This window comes from Fukomys damarensis, unplaced genomic scaffold (genome assembly GCF_012274545.1).
Source record: "Fukomys damarensis isolate Sample0158 unplaced genomic scaffold, DMR_v1.0_HiC HiC_scaffold_27, whole genome shotgun sequence".
Lineage (NCBI taxonomy): Eukaryota > Metazoa > Chordata > Mammalia > Rodentia > Bathyergidae > Fukomys > Fukomys damarensis.
The window spans coordinates 2,664,018-2,679,477 of NW_022900939.1; the positions used below are offsets into that span (position 1 = coordinate 2,664,018).

General features: G+C 41.3%; 1 protein-coding gene and 1 pseudogene across 1 annotated transcript; both read left to right on the plus strand.

Annotated features, from left to right (window-relative positions):
• Positions 1-3,563: 3,563 nt before the first annotated feature.
• On the plus strand, positions 3,564-4,508 carry LOC104868444 (olfactory receptor 5B2). The gene has a single exon (XM_010633201.1). The coding sequence runs from the start codon at positions 3,564-3,566 to the stop codon at positions 4,506-4,508; it is 945 nt and encodes a 314-aa protein (XP_010631503.1).
• A 442-nt stretch (positions 4,509-4,950) lies between these two features.
• LOC104868445 lies at positions 4,951-7,093 on the plus strand (annotated as a pseudogene).
• The last annotated feature ends 8,367 nt before the right edge of the window (positions 7,094-15,460 follow it).

Consider the following 15,460-nt stretch of genomic DNA (forward strand, 5'->3'; position numbering starts at 1 on the left):
GTAATTTATTTACATTTCCATTTATCAGATAAAATCACATTTAATTTTTAAAAATGTAACCACCTTGGTTCCTAGAGGCAGTTTCATGTCATCTTCCCTAAGAGATTGGGATGAGAAACTGACCTATTCTCAGGGGGAAATCTCCAGAGATCACAGCGTCTCGTAATTGTCTCCAGGTCTCCGGCAGGACTGGAGCTGACAACAGGTGAGAAGGGACGCGGCGCTGCCTTTGCTCCTGGACGGCACTGACCCATCGGAGAGAGAGTCCCTGTCACGAGTGCAGGAGGGGTTCTGACCCGAGGACTGGCTGTGAGCCCACAGCAGCGGCCACGGAAATCCCTCAGCGGGAGTCACATGGAGGGAACTGTAGAGGCTGAGCTGTTGGAGAGGAGACTCAGAGAGCCCTCCTTGTTGACAGACGACCTTCTGTGAGTTACGTGAGAGGAGCGATCGCATGGTGCTGTTCCACTGGCAAAGGAGGGACTCAAGGTAACTTGGAACACTGTCCCTGTGAGTGTCCTCTTGTCCATTTTCTTCCCCCGCCTTAGAGATGTTGGGAAAATTAGAGCATTACTTGAGACACAGGGAGCTCCTCTCATAGGGCTTCAGCAATGTTCCCTGGATATTTTTTATTTCAACGCACTACTCTGTGCTGACTGTTGTTTCTCAGTTAGCACACTGACAGGCATTTGTATTTCATAAACCTTTTGGTGAGAACTGTAATTTAAACAAAAGCAGTGTTCTAACTAACTACACTTACAATGAATTATCTTAAAAAAAAGTGTTTTCCAAATATTTTTAAGGATGGTGAGGCAAGGCTGTGGTACAAATATCCTTCATTTAGACATTGGTGATTCTTATGAAAAATAATGCTGCTTAAATATTGCACAAAAATAAAGGCAGATGATGCTTTGAATGATTATTGATATAATATTTTTTTATTCTTGGAAGGGGGCTTGGGTCCTGAGTCTTTCTCCTACTATTTATGTTATCTTGCAGCATCATTTCTCAGTTCTGCACTGTAATTTTGAGGAGTATAAGAAGACTGCATAGAATGCAAACATACCACATATCAGCTATATATCTACTGTGTATGCTTGTCCTCTGTTCTGGAAAAGGGTTATGTGGAAAGTAACCATGTATCTTAAGTTTGGTGAACAGAACATTTTCCTGGGGCTGTTTCATAAATTCAGGTTACCAAAGGTTTAGAAAGGATCTTCGGACATATCAATTAGTTTTGGGTTGATATTCTCCAAAAGACTACAGGTTAATTTTAGAAAATTTAAATACTGTTGTTTCACAAGAAGAGATTCAAATACAATATTTAAAACAAACAACTGGTTTCTAAAACACACTTGTGAACTAAGCACAGCCCATGAACTAGACAGCTTCAGTGCTTGCCCTCTGTGAATTTGCTATGTGCTGAGAGTCATGAAGGAGACTGAAGTGAAGAGCAAAAGACTTTTTCTCACTCTCCAATGTGGATTTCAAGGAAGGGATTTCCACAAAGCCTGACCCACATGGATATGCAGCAGCCACAACCACCTCCATGGAGGAGAGCGAGGCCCTGAAGCCCCGGAGAGCACAGAGAATCACAGAGGTCCTCATGTGGGGAAGGGAAACTGGGGAGGGAAACTTCAAGTCACCTGCCACCAAAGCCCTGAGTGTCACCGACCTGGGTCAATATTTCTTCACAACTATTGTCCTATCTTACTAATAGCCTGGGAGCTGGGATTCATCAGGATGTGCTTTACACCCATCATTTTACTGTCCTTAGTTACTTTTCCATTCTCACAATAATGCCTGAAAGTCCGTCTCCTTGCTCCGTTTATTATGCAGATCGCAAATCATGTTCAATGGAGTTCGTGGAGCACTCACAATGTCTGGGAGGTAAGGGTGCGGCTGACGCGTGTCCCTCAGAGCATAAACTCTCTGCTCTGCTGTATCCGCTGCTCTTCCCGCCCTGGACTCCCCTGCACCAGGGCACATGCTCCACCCCTGTGACCGCCCCACACACCCTGTGTCCAGAGAGGAGCCATGAGGGTCAGGAGTCAGTTCCTCTCCAACTTGATCAACAGTTGGTGCTGTTAAGGATTCACTGTCAACAGGGGAGGTGAGCTGCTGATAAGGACTAGGAGACAGGGCAGAAGATTCCAGCTTCTTTCAGGACCTGTTAACACTGAGACATTTTGTCATTGAAGAATTGATCATTTCATGGTTTTTGTGTTTGTGGATACTTTTAGCTCCTGATGAAATTAACACATAACCGTTAAGTCAGTTCACTACAAAAAACTCAAGACTGACTTTGAAAGAAAGGAAAAATTGAGTAATTACAGATTCAGTTAATTTCATCAGTCTCGAACTCACTTCCAACCCTCAGCCCTCAAGCCCAGTCGGCATAGGTCACGGTCCAGGGTGGGTGCAGAGCAGAGGTTGCCATTTCACAGCTGTGCAGTGAGAATGAGCCACCCCCGCTCTTGTGATTCATAGTTCATGTGAGAGAAACAACAAATCCAAAGCACAGCATCACTGGGGACACAGCGGTGTCCATCTGACGTGGCCGGATGGGTTTATGGTAGGAGAGCAACTTGACGGTGTCAGATTATCCTGCGCTCAGGAGGAGTTGATCTGCTCACAGATGCATCCACAGAATTCCTGGAGAAGTTACTGTAGTGAACCTTCTGTATTTCATTTTACAAATTTAAACTTTTCAGATGACATAGATGATCCATTAAAATTTTAAGATCTTAAACCCTGTAAAGCTACTACCATTCGTAGAATCACCTATGTTTCTTTCTCTTGCTTCATTAAATTTATTGGTATATTTTAGGTGCACAACACAGTTACATACATCACTGGGAACTTGTAACTTTACATGATGCATCTTGGTTCTTATTTTTTCTGCATTCCCCCGCCTCCCTTTCAACCCCGCAACCCTTCCATATTTACAGAGATTTTTGCTTCCATTTTTTCCACTTCTCCTATTTTTCCTTTCCTGTGACGCCTGATTTCCCTACCCCTTTAGACTTTTTCTTCCTATTTCACATTATCTGTTTCACATTTTGATACTTATTTTCATTTTTAATTTCTCAACCAGAGAAACCATTTGGTATTTAACATGTATATCCTATTTATTTCATTAAGATTATGACCTCAATATGCATCCAATTATCTACAAATGTCTCTAGTTTCTTGTACTTTTGGCTGAATAGTACTCCATTTTATTTTTTTTTTAAAAAACAAATCATTCAATATGCAGGAATTGGGAAATTGGGTTCTTCAAAACCTTTAGCTATTGTAAACTGTGCCACTGTATAAATGGTTGTACATTTATCTCTGTGATAAGATGCTTTTGGTTTTGAGGGGGAAATAACAAGCAGGGAAGAGCTGGATCAAATGGGACCTCTGAACAAAATACCTCTGGAGATTCTTCACCAAAATATTCATTTAAGATCACACACATCATAGGATACTTGCACTTTCTGATTTCAGTTCAGTTTCTTTATGTTCCTGTATCTTCCCTCTCACTGCTGCAGCTCCTGTAGAGATTCTAGACAGCACTGATGGAGAACAGGACAGAGGTGACCGAGTTCCTCCTGCTGGGACTGACCGATGACCCACGCCTGCAGCTTCCCCTCTTCATCACCTTCCTCCTCATCTACACCCTCACCGTGGCTGGGAACCTGGGGATGCTCCTGCTGATCCTCCTGGACCCTCGTCTGCGCACTCCCATGTACTTTTTCCTGGGTAACCTGTCCCTTGTGGATTTCTGTTACTCCTCAGTTGTCACTCCCTCAGTCATGGCTAGGCTCCTTACAGGAAACAAGGTCATTTCCCACAATGCCTGTGCTGCTCAGATGTTCCTGTTCGCAGCCCTCGTTTGTATGGAAAATTATCTGTTCACTGCCATGGCCTATGACCGCTATGCAGCAGTGTGCAAGCCCCTGCACTACACCACCACCATGAGGAGCAGTGTGTGTGCAGGTCTCGTCATGGGCTGCTATGTTGTTGGTTTACTGAATGCCTGCATCCACACTGGAGACACATTTAGTCTCTCCTTCTGTAACTCCAATACCATCCATCATTTTTTCTGTGATGTTCCTGCAGTCATGGCTCTCTCCTGCTCTGGCAAACAGGTTAGTGAGCTCATTCTTCTTTGTTTTGTGAGCTTCCATATCTTTTTTGCCACCCTGGTTATTTCAACATCCTACATCTTCATTTTTCACACCATCCTAAGGATGCGCTCAGGTGCAGGACATCACAAGGCTCTGTCCACCTGTGCCTCCCACTTCACTGCCGTCTCCATCTTCTATGGGACGGTCATCTTCATGTACCTGCAGCCCAGCTCTAGTGTCTCCATGGACACTGCTAAAATTGCCTCTGTGTTCTATACTATAGTTATTCCCATGCTGAACCCTATGGTCTACAGCCTGAGGAACAAGGAGGTCAAGAGTGCATTCTTAAAAGTCACGAGTGAGTTGATTTTTTGCAGCCCCACAAAGCTGTAAGATTTTCATTTTAACTTTGTATAATGAACCATGTCTGGGATTCTTCTTTAAGTTTTTCTCCAGAATGGTGTTACATTTTGAGGCCTACATTAAAATTAAATTATTGAAGTAATTTTTTCACTTGTGCAAAAATCTATTGAAATGAAAATAACAACTGTGTCTAGAAATAACTACAGAGTGAGAATGTTTAAAATAGCCCTATGTCTGCTCCCTAAACCATCCTCAAGGATATTAATGTATGTGAGCGTTACACAGGTGTTTTTTGTTAGACTTCATGTCAATGGAAATGTGGATACAGCAGGCTCAAAGATGCCCATAAATACAATCAGTGTTCATGGGGGTCTCACAATGACAAACAGAAGTGGATGTGGTAGGTTTCATCAGGCTCCAGAACAATGCGGTATTTGTGACAGCTAATTTTACATCTTGATTTAGCTGAATAATGAGATGCACAGGTAGCCAGGACACATTTTCTCTGTGTCTGAGAGTGTTTGCAGAGTCTGGTATTTACAGCAGTGGATTGGTAAGGACAGTCTGCCTCCTTCATTGTGGGAAATAATACAAAAAGTCAAGACAGGGCAAGATCTCCCCCCCACCTCTCTCTCTCCTTGAGGACATTGTCTTTCTCACACTCTTAAACACCATTTAATGACCTGCACCTCTTCTTGGTCTCCAGTCCCCCACATTCACACCGTGCCCCGCCCCTTCCTGTCGGACCCAGTGAGCCCCTGCCAGCCTTGTTTTAGGACAGCTGAGGGAACTTCGGAGACTCCACCACCTCCTGTCATACACCACAGTGCCCCCTACACATGTCCTCCTCCAAGTCTACACCTGTTCTGCTGATTCTGATTTACTTGAGAACCACAAATAAAACGGTACTGTTTAGGAACACTAGTTTGATATCTGATTTAGGTAAATCATGCATAATTTTAGCCAAGATTTCTTCATTTTTTAAATGATATTCTTAGAGTCTTAATTTGAGAGAACACGTTATATATTTAAAAAGAAATGCCATCGTGTTGGAATTTAATGAGAAATGAGTAAATTTCACATCTGAGATGAATTAATATTTATCTTTTGTCATCATTCTGTACATTCAACATGAGCATGTTTTCAAAAGGATAACATGGAACAATAAAATGCAGAAAATGCAGCCATCTTTTCCACCTAGTCATAAAACATTTACTCATTCAGATTAAGAATTAAATTTAAGGATCCCTGCGCAGCCCCGCCCCTCCCTAGGTCAAAAAGCCTGAGTGCAGGCAGAAGCTGGGTGTGGCTGGTGGGAGCCCACGCGGCAAGTTCAGGGGCAGCGACAGGTGTCTGGATCTCAAGTAGGAAGCTTTCTGAACTGGGCGGGAGAGGGAGCAGCTGGTCCTGCCCCATCCCGCATGGCCCCCAGCCCCAAGGAGCCTTCCCAAACCCCGGCCTGCCCTCAGGGCAGGGAGCTGATCCCGCGCACAGCCCCGCCTCCTAGCCAAGTCTCTCTGTGAAGCTCAGAGGCCCGCGGGTGCACAGCGCACGCGAGTGGCAGCGCAGGCCATGCAGGACCAACTGAAACAAAGTTCCCCCCCCCCACGGCGAGCCTGCGCAGCCACTGCCTCTGAGGAAAGGCTAGGACAGCGAGGAGAGGGGCCCACAGCGGGAGCCGGAAACGGAAAAAATCCCCCCCCCCCCCCGCAAGCCTGCCCAGCCACTGCCTCTGAGGAAAGGCTAGGACAGCGAGGAGAGGGGCCCACAGCGGGAGCCGGAGCAGCACCTCCTGAACTGCGTGAAATGTGAGGAGTACATCCAGGGCTTCAACAGGCGCCCTGCCTAGAAGCAGGAGAGCGCTCTCACGCGGACCAAGAGGACCTCCCGCGACAACGCCAGGAAGCAGATTTCCAAGTCCACCAACAGCAGCTTGTACAAGACCTCCCCAAAGGCCCTCGTGATCAGCAAGAACCCCGAGTTCAAGAACAGTGGGCTACTTGCAGCCGGCCAGAAGTTCAGGAGAAACACAGCCCCCTCCCTGTCCAGCCAGAAGAACATGGGCCTTGCCAAGACTGGGATCAAGATCCTTGCCACTAAGAGCCCCACTAAAAGCAGGACTGCAGTGGAAAGCTTTCTGACGAGGAGCCCTGAGGAAACGACCCCATCGAGCAAGGTCCCGAGGACACGGTGGCATCAAAAGTGGAGGCAGAGAAGCCCAGGGGAGCTTTTTTGGGCCCTGGTGCAGAGCAAGCCAGGATGGGGAGAAGACCCCAAATAAACTTGCTAGTGCCTCAGGTGCCAGGCCCGGTATCTGAAGCCATGGCCAAAGGTTTGGCCATTAACGGAAAAGGTATGTCTCCATTCATGGATGCACTCACAGCCAGTGGAACAACCAGCATAAAGACGTCTGTAACAGGAGTGAGTGACAGCTGTGAAAAGGAAATTTACTGATGAAAGAGACCAGCCTTTTGACGAGCAGATGCATTCCAGTGTGAGGCAAACAGAATGCCTACAGACATGGAGGTATTGTCCTCAGGAAGCAAGATGGATTCTCCCACATTTTATTCGCAGAATTATCAGAGAATAATCTCTTAAAAATAGTAAGGGATCATGAGAATTTGATTCAACAACTCCTAGATGATGCAAAAAAGAATAATACAACGCTGATGGGAATCCATGAAAAAGCAGGAGAAAATGGATACATATTGAGGATATACTCTTAAGTGAAACAAATAAGTCACACGTGTAAATACTGAATAGTTTCTCTGGTGTAAAAAACTATAATAACACATAAGATCCTAATGGGATAATTAACAATGTGAAATAGGAAGAAAAGGGCTAAAGGTGTAGGGAAAGTGGGAAAAGGGAAAAGAAAACAAATATGATAAAATGAAAAAATGGAAATAAAGTGTTTGTAAATGGGGAGGGAGGAGGAGGTGAAGGGAGGGCAGGGACAAGGGGAAAAATGAGAACCAAGATCTGTCATGTAAAGGTACAAAATCCCAGTAATGAATGTAACTGTATTGTATACCTAGAATGTACCAATAAACTCAATAAAAAGAAAAAAAAGCAGGAGAAAGTACAAGTGACATAAAACAACCGTTCACACAATTAATGACACAAAACTTCCCAAACAGAGGGAAAGAAGCAATACTTAACCATGACATTTGCCTCTATCAGGAAAGGAATAACAACCATGGGAAGCACAGAACCCATATGTCAGTGCTTGCACATCGACTCAGAAGTAGCACTGGACCAGGCAGAACCTAGCACTTGATAGGAGGCACAGCTTTGTTCTGCAGAAACGCTCACTGCTTCGGTGAGCTTCAGTGGGCTCCCAAAACTCTGCCTGTCCTTACAGTTGTGATATTAAGAAACGACCAGGTTTAGTGTCAGCCTGGGTGTCCAAGGGACTGCCTGCACCAACACCGCCTTTACTCAGAGTGTAAAGCTAAACTCCATTCACTGGCATTAGATTAGGGTCATGTTATGGTTTGTGTCTGGATATCCCCCAAAGCCTCCTGTGGTTGTGAGCTTTTTCAGAGGTGACTTGATCTAGAGTGTGTGAAGCTGGAATTGATTTGGGATGCCATACTGTGCTCAAGGGCAATAGGATGAAGGGTGGAGAGCAACTAGCCTAAGTAGTCTAGATAAGATAAAAGGGGCAGAAAGGTGCTCTCTCTTTGCTCTCAACTACCACCATGAACTGTTGCCCCTCCTTTAAGTGCCACCCTGCCTTGGAGCCAGCTGATTATGGACTGAATCCTCCAAACCTGAGCTAAGTAAACCTTTCTTTCTTTACCTTTGGATGATGGTATTTTGTGTCAGCAAAAAGAGAAAGCTAAGAATTTAAGCTCATATCTTGAAATGAATTTAGCAACTGGCTCAGGAAAACATGTAATAGGCTGATGTGAAAAACAGCATCATGAGGACTGCCTATAGACAGAGGACCTAAAGAGCCACAGTGTTATAAAGAAGATATCAGTTCCAGCCAGACCACCTGTGGCTGTTAGCATCAGTCTTGGACTGAAGTCCAGCTCAACAACACACAGTCAACAGCAATGTGAATCTTTGTTCCATCCCAGTGCTGTGCTCATATTGACAGACTGTGGGTTGAGTGGCCCTGAGAACTGCAAATGTGGTAGATAATACTTTGGCCTAAATGTTTCAGTCAGCACATCCATGGTGATTCTTCTAGGACCAGCTAGAAACCTGAACTGTCTTAACACAATGAGCTGATGAGTGTGGACAGGGTCTTTGCACCTACCTTATAGTTACTGAAATGCTTGTCAGCATGCGCTATGCTTTCTAGGCAGTCCCCTCCTCATGCTAAAGATCACACCAAATGCGAATTGGGACAAATCTCTGCTTGGCTTGCCTTCTAGTTCTGAAACAGTAACAACACTCTAACAGCACACCTCTAGCAGATATATACTTGGACAATGCCCAGTATTGAAATGTGGGAATTGATACAGGCTCAGAGAAAACAAGCAGCTTAGAATTTATACATAGACAGGACACAACAAATCAGATTTGGAAGACTGTAATTAATACTCCATCAGTGCCCATATATTCATCAAATTGAAAGAGACACTAATGAATATGATAAAAATGTGAAAGTATAATAAATTCCCTGCCAATTCAAAGTGTTGTAATACTGTAAATGTGTTATAAATAGTGCTGATTTCACTAGCCTGAAAGCTGGAAAAATTATAAATAATGCCAACTGCATTACTGTGTTACAAATGGACAACACTGAGAGGGTTAATATGGGATACCAAGAATATAAAATGGAAAGAATAGAGTGCTATTGTAGAGCTTTCTTATCCACATTATTCTGAAATTCTGTTCTCTTCTTAACTTTCACAATAATCTTAAGTGCTATCATTTTTAAAAACTTCCTAATGAATAAAAGATGTTTTTCATATGTGTGCAGGATACAAATAAAAATTTGTAATAGATGAACAAAATACAATAAGTAAAAAAATCGAAGCACAAAGAAAATTGTTATTTATCTATAGTAAATGATTAAACCAAAGTGAGAAATAAAGAAAGGAACTACATAAAATGAGAAAACAACTTACACAATGGCTGGAGTACTACATTGTCTGTCAGTAACTAACTTGAATGTAATTAGAATAAGTTCTTCCGATAAAAAACCACAAATGAGTGGATTTCAAAAAAGGATCCAACCACATATCATTAATCTGAAACTCACTTCAATCTAAAGGCCACACGCACACTGATAGACACACTTTGAAAATAGAATGCAGAACAACTGGAGAGCAATACTTATGTCAGTTAAAACAGATCAACACTACCTTGATTCCAACACGAAATAAGGGTACACACATAAGTGAACCATAGTTTGATATCCTTGAGGACATAGCTGCAAAATTTCTCAGCAAAATTCTAAAAAGCTAAACCTGGAAGCATATTAGGGGGGTTTATTCAGGAAAATAAAGTGAGATTTATGCCAGGGATGAAAGGATTATTGCACTGCACATACAAGTTAATGACCCATACACCACTTCAACAAACAAAAGAAAAACAGCTGAAAGAGAACGTGAGTTGGGAGAGGGTAGAGAGAGAGGGAGGGAAACAGGCAAGGGGAGAAGAACAGAGAGCAAGAAACAGAAAGAGACAAAGAGAAACTTGAATCTTCAGAAACAAACTATTGATACTAATACATGACCAAAACTACAGGATGAAAACCCAACATAAAAATAAAAATAACACTGGATTATTCCAGTATCAAATTGTCTGAAATAGGAGCCAAGAATACAGTTCCATTCACCATAAATGCAAAAAATACTCTGCCCTGCCAAGGAAACAGCCAACAGATTGAAGACCTGGAGAATGAGAGAAAAATATCTGAGAACTATACTATTAAAATGGAAATAATCTCCAGAATATACAAAGACTTCAAAACACTCAATAATGAAAATGAATAGTCTGTTTTAAAATACTGGAAAAACTAAATACACATTCCTCAAAAGAAAACATATAAAGAACCAAACCTATTTTCAAAATGCTCAATTTTATTGAGGAAGATCAAATCAAAACCACATTTAGATATCTCCTCATGTCAGAAAGACTGGCTTTATCAAAAATGTTAAAGAAAGTTTGACAAGAATGTGGAGAAAGGAGAAGCCTTGCACACCACTGGCTGCAATGCAAATGGGTACAAAAATTATGGAAATCAAAATAATACTCCTCAAAAAATTGAGAGTAGGTGGTCCAGAGCAGTACAGCTTCAGGCACATCCCATCTAGGGCCCTGCCCAGAAACCAGTAGCTTGGTAACACAGGCCCAAGCCAAGTCCTGCCCATAAAGGAGCTGCACAGGTGCACAAGCAACAGCCAGAGGCCCACCTCACAGCATTCGTAAGTGCTCCCAGATCCGGGCAAGCAGTGGTGAGGGGAGCATGGCTAGAGACAGGTCCAGCCAGAGCCCCACTTGGACAGCACAAGCCAAGTAGTCACCTGGAGAAGAGCTGCATGGGCACACAAGCAATAGCCAGAGTCTCACCCCAATACCATTGGTAACTGTGCAGAGACACTAGCCAGCAGCCTACTCAGACAACAGAAACTGGGGTACACAGCCCCAGTCAAAGGCCATCCCGGACCACAGCTATACAGCAGGGCAGGACTTAACCAGAGGAATGCCTAGAAACCATCTCAAGTGTGCACAAGTCAGAAGCCCACCCAGACCACAGGTCAGCTGAGGAATACAGCATGCAACTATTCTGAAACCAGGAATTGGTACCCCAGTGAGCAACATATTAAAGGCCATTCAGTGGCTTGCTGAGAATTGAAGAACAATGTATGAGCAAAAAGTTGCCTCAACAAAGGCACAGCAGGCTGCATCTGTTGAAATGAGGAGACACATGAACAAGGCTCAAAACCAGACCTCCAGATAACATTAAGCAACCTGAAACAGCAACTAGATGGAACAATCTGATACTCAACCACTTGGACTCCCTGAACTGGCAACAAAAGAGGATCTGGAAAAAAAATTAAATCAGAAATACTTTCTCAAAAAAACAAGAGAGATTGTGCCCATAGCAGGAGGCATAATAAACCTAGAGCAGACACAGGTGGAAAAGTGGAGGAGCTGAGAATCATGATGGAATCCTAATACAGGAAAAAAATGGAATCCATAAAACAGATGCAAACAGATTTCCAGGAGATTAAAAACTCTACTGAATTTATGGAGCAGAATGAGCCAATGTGAGGACAAAATCTCAAATATAAAAGATAGGAGTGCAATTAGTGACCAGGAAAAGAAAAATTTCTTTAAAATAGTAAGGGACCATGAGAATTCAATCCAGCAGCTTCTAGAAGAATAACATAAAAAGACTGACTAGCCACAATCAAATAAAATCTACACATAGGCATATAATAGTTAAGATTCCAGGGACCAACTAGAAAAACAAAATTCTACAAACAGCAAAAAGGAACAAATCACGTACAAATGAAAGCCCATCAGAATCACAGACAATTCTCCACAGGAGGCCTCAATTCAAGAAGAGCTTGGAGTGATGTATTTCAAAATCTAAAGGAAAACAACTTGCCCAGTTGCTTGCTGAAAATTGAGGAACACTGGTTGAGAAAATTATGGCCTCAACAAAGTCACAGCATACTGCATCCACTGAAATGAGAAGACACGTAAACAAGGCTCAGAACCAAACTTCCACATTACCTAAGGCAACTGCAAAGGGCAAGGAGATGGAAAAATTTGATACTTAACCACCTGAATTCCTTGAACTGGCAATGAAAGAGGACTTGGAAAAACTTAAATAAGAAAAAATTTGACAGATTACAGCAGAGGTTGTACCCATACTAAAGACATGATCAATACATCTAGAATAGACACAGGAAACTAAAAACTGGAGGAGCTGAGAAAAATTATTGAATCCCAGATGCATACAGATTTCCAGGAGATTAGTAGCTCCAGTGAAAGTTTATGGAGCTGAATAATCCAATGTGATGACAGAATGTCAGATATAGAAGATAGGATTGCAATTAGTGACCAGGAAAAGAAAAAATTCTTGAAAATACTAAGGGACCAGGTGAAATCAATTTGGAGCTACTAGAAGATGCCAAAAAGAATAACATAAGAATGATCAGGGGAATGAAGAAAAAGGAGAGAGTGCAGATGACATAAAAACTTATTCATAAAAGTAATGGCAGAAAACTTCCCAAGGAAGGAAAAACAATGACATACAAATAAATGAGGCATATAGGATTCCATTTAGTCATGATAAAAAAATCTACACATAGGGATATAATAGTTGAGATTCCAAAATCTAAACAGAAGAACAAAATTCAACAAGCAGTTAGAGAAAAGAATCAAATCACATAAAAGAAAAAACCATCATAATCACAGCAGACTTCTCAACACAAACCAACAAGGCCAGAAGTGTGCAGTGTGACATATTTCAAGCCCTAAAGGAAAACAACCTCTAGTACAGATTGATGTACAATGCAAAACTATTTCAAAATTGATGGAGAAATGAGATATTTTCATGACAAAGAGCACCTTAGGAAATTCATGAATACCAACACTCAAAATATTTAAACAATAGCCTAGGAAAAGACAATGAGGATGAAAACCTCAGGAAACCTGGCAAAATGAAACCATAAGGCATGAAAAGAAATTAAATACAAAGGATGAGAATCCAACAAAAAGAAAAAGTCATGACAAGGATGAAACAATACATAACCATCAATGTTAATGGTCTCAATTCACCAAGCAAAAGAAACAGACTGGCAGAATGAGTCAAGAAGCAAGATCCAACAATATGCCACATACAAGAAGCACAATTCAAAAAAAAAAAAAAAACTCACGGACTGAAAGTTAAACAGTGGAAAGCAATACTCCATGCAACAGGAACACCCAAAAAAGCAATAGTTATCCTCATTGCAGATAAAATGGATTTTAAACAAAAAAAAAAAAAAAAAAAAAAAAAAAAACTCACGGACTGAAAGTTAAACAGTGGAAAGCAATACTCCATGCAACAGGAACACCCAAAAAAGCAATAGTTATCCTCATTGCAGATAAAATGGATTTTAAACAAAAACTGATTAAGAGGAACAAAGAACACTGCATTCTTGTAAAGGGAACAATCCAAGAGCAAGCGATGATAATGATAAATATACCTGCACTGAACATCAGAACACTCAACTATATAAAAAAATGCTGAGAGACATGAAAAATCATATAAGCACTAATACAATAGTACTGGGGACCTCAGTGCCTCACTGTCACAAATAGATGGATCAACTAGACAAAAATAAACAGTGAAATGCCACAACTCAAACCCTCAAACAAATGAATTTAACAGATGTTTACAGAGTGTTACACCACACAAAATTAGAATAAACATTCTTTTCAGCAACATATGTATCATTCTCCAAAATAGACCGTATACTCACTTATAGAACATGTTTAAGTAAGGGCAAAGGAATTGAAATTGTCCCCTGTACAATAAAATTGGAGAACAATAGCAAAATAAACTGCAATAATTTCATAAACACATGGAAATTGAACAGCACACTTCTGAGTAACCAGTGGGTCACAGAGGAAAATAAAGAAGAAATCTGACAGTTCCTACAATTAAATGACAATGAAAATACAAAATATCAGAATCAATGGGACACGGTGAAAGCAATGTTCTGAGGGAAATTCATAGCAGTGAATACTCATATTAGGAAAACAGAGCGAGCTCAAATATACATCTTGATGTTGAACCTCAAACTTCTACAAAAAGGAAAGCAGGACAAACCCAAAGCTCATACAAGGGAGGAAATTATAAAGACCTAGCAGAAATCAATGCAGTGGAGGCTGAGAACAATATAAGAAATGAATGAAACCAGGAGTTGGTTCTTTGAAAGAACAAACAAAACTGAGAACCCTACAGCCAACCTTATCAAAAGAAGGAAACAAAAGGCCCAAATCCACACAATTAGGAATGAAAAGCATGAAATTATAATGGACACAGCAGAAATCTATAGCATCATCAATACCTACTTTGAGAACCTATATGCCAATAAGATGGAAAATACAGAAGAAATGGAGAGATTTCTAGATAGGTATGAATTACCAAGGTTGAATGAAGAAGACCTAAAAATTCTAAATAACCCAATATAAATCAACAAAATTGAAAAGGTAATTAAAAACCTACCAACTAAGAAATATCCAGGTCCTAATGGCTTCACTGATGAATTATACAAGACATGTAGACAGGAGTTACTGACACTACTATTTAAACTCTTCAATGAAATTGAAAGGGAAACAATAGTCCCAAATTCACTCTTGGAAGCAAGCATCACTTGACCCCAAAGCAGAGAAAGACCCAACCAAAAAGGAGAACTATACTAAAAAACCACTAATGAATATGCATGACAAGCACCCTCCAAAAAGTTGGACAGCCTCTATTTCAATCTTACAAAATCCATATATGAAAAACCAACAACCAATATCATAGTAAATGGTCAAAAACTGAAATGCTTCACACTAAAATCAGGAACAAGACAATGATGTCCACAATCACCAGTCCTTTACAATGCAGTTTAAGAAACATTAGCCACAGAAATTAGACAAGAGAAAGAAATAAAAAGAATAAAGATAGAAAACAAAGAAGTAAAATTCTCATTATTTGCAGATGACATTATACTCTATTGAGAAGACCCCAAGAACTCCACCAACAATCTTCTAGACTTAACCAAATTCAGCAAAGTACCTGGATGCAAGTTCAACACACAAGAATAAATAGTTTTTCAGTACATTACCAACAAACTCACTGAGAGAGAAATGGGCAAACCCTTCCTTTCACAGAATCATAGTAATGAAAGCAATCAAAGACCTCTACTCTGAAAACTACAACACTCTGAAAATGGAGACTGCAGAGCACATCAGAAAATGGAAAGACATCCCCCACTCTTGGTTAGGAAGAACCAACCCCGTGAAAATTG

Coding starts and splice junctions, on each gene's coding strand:
- LOC104868444 (XM_010633201.1), top strand. CDS start 3,564: ATGGAGAACAGGACAGAGGTGACCGAGTTCCTCCTGCTGGGACTGACC.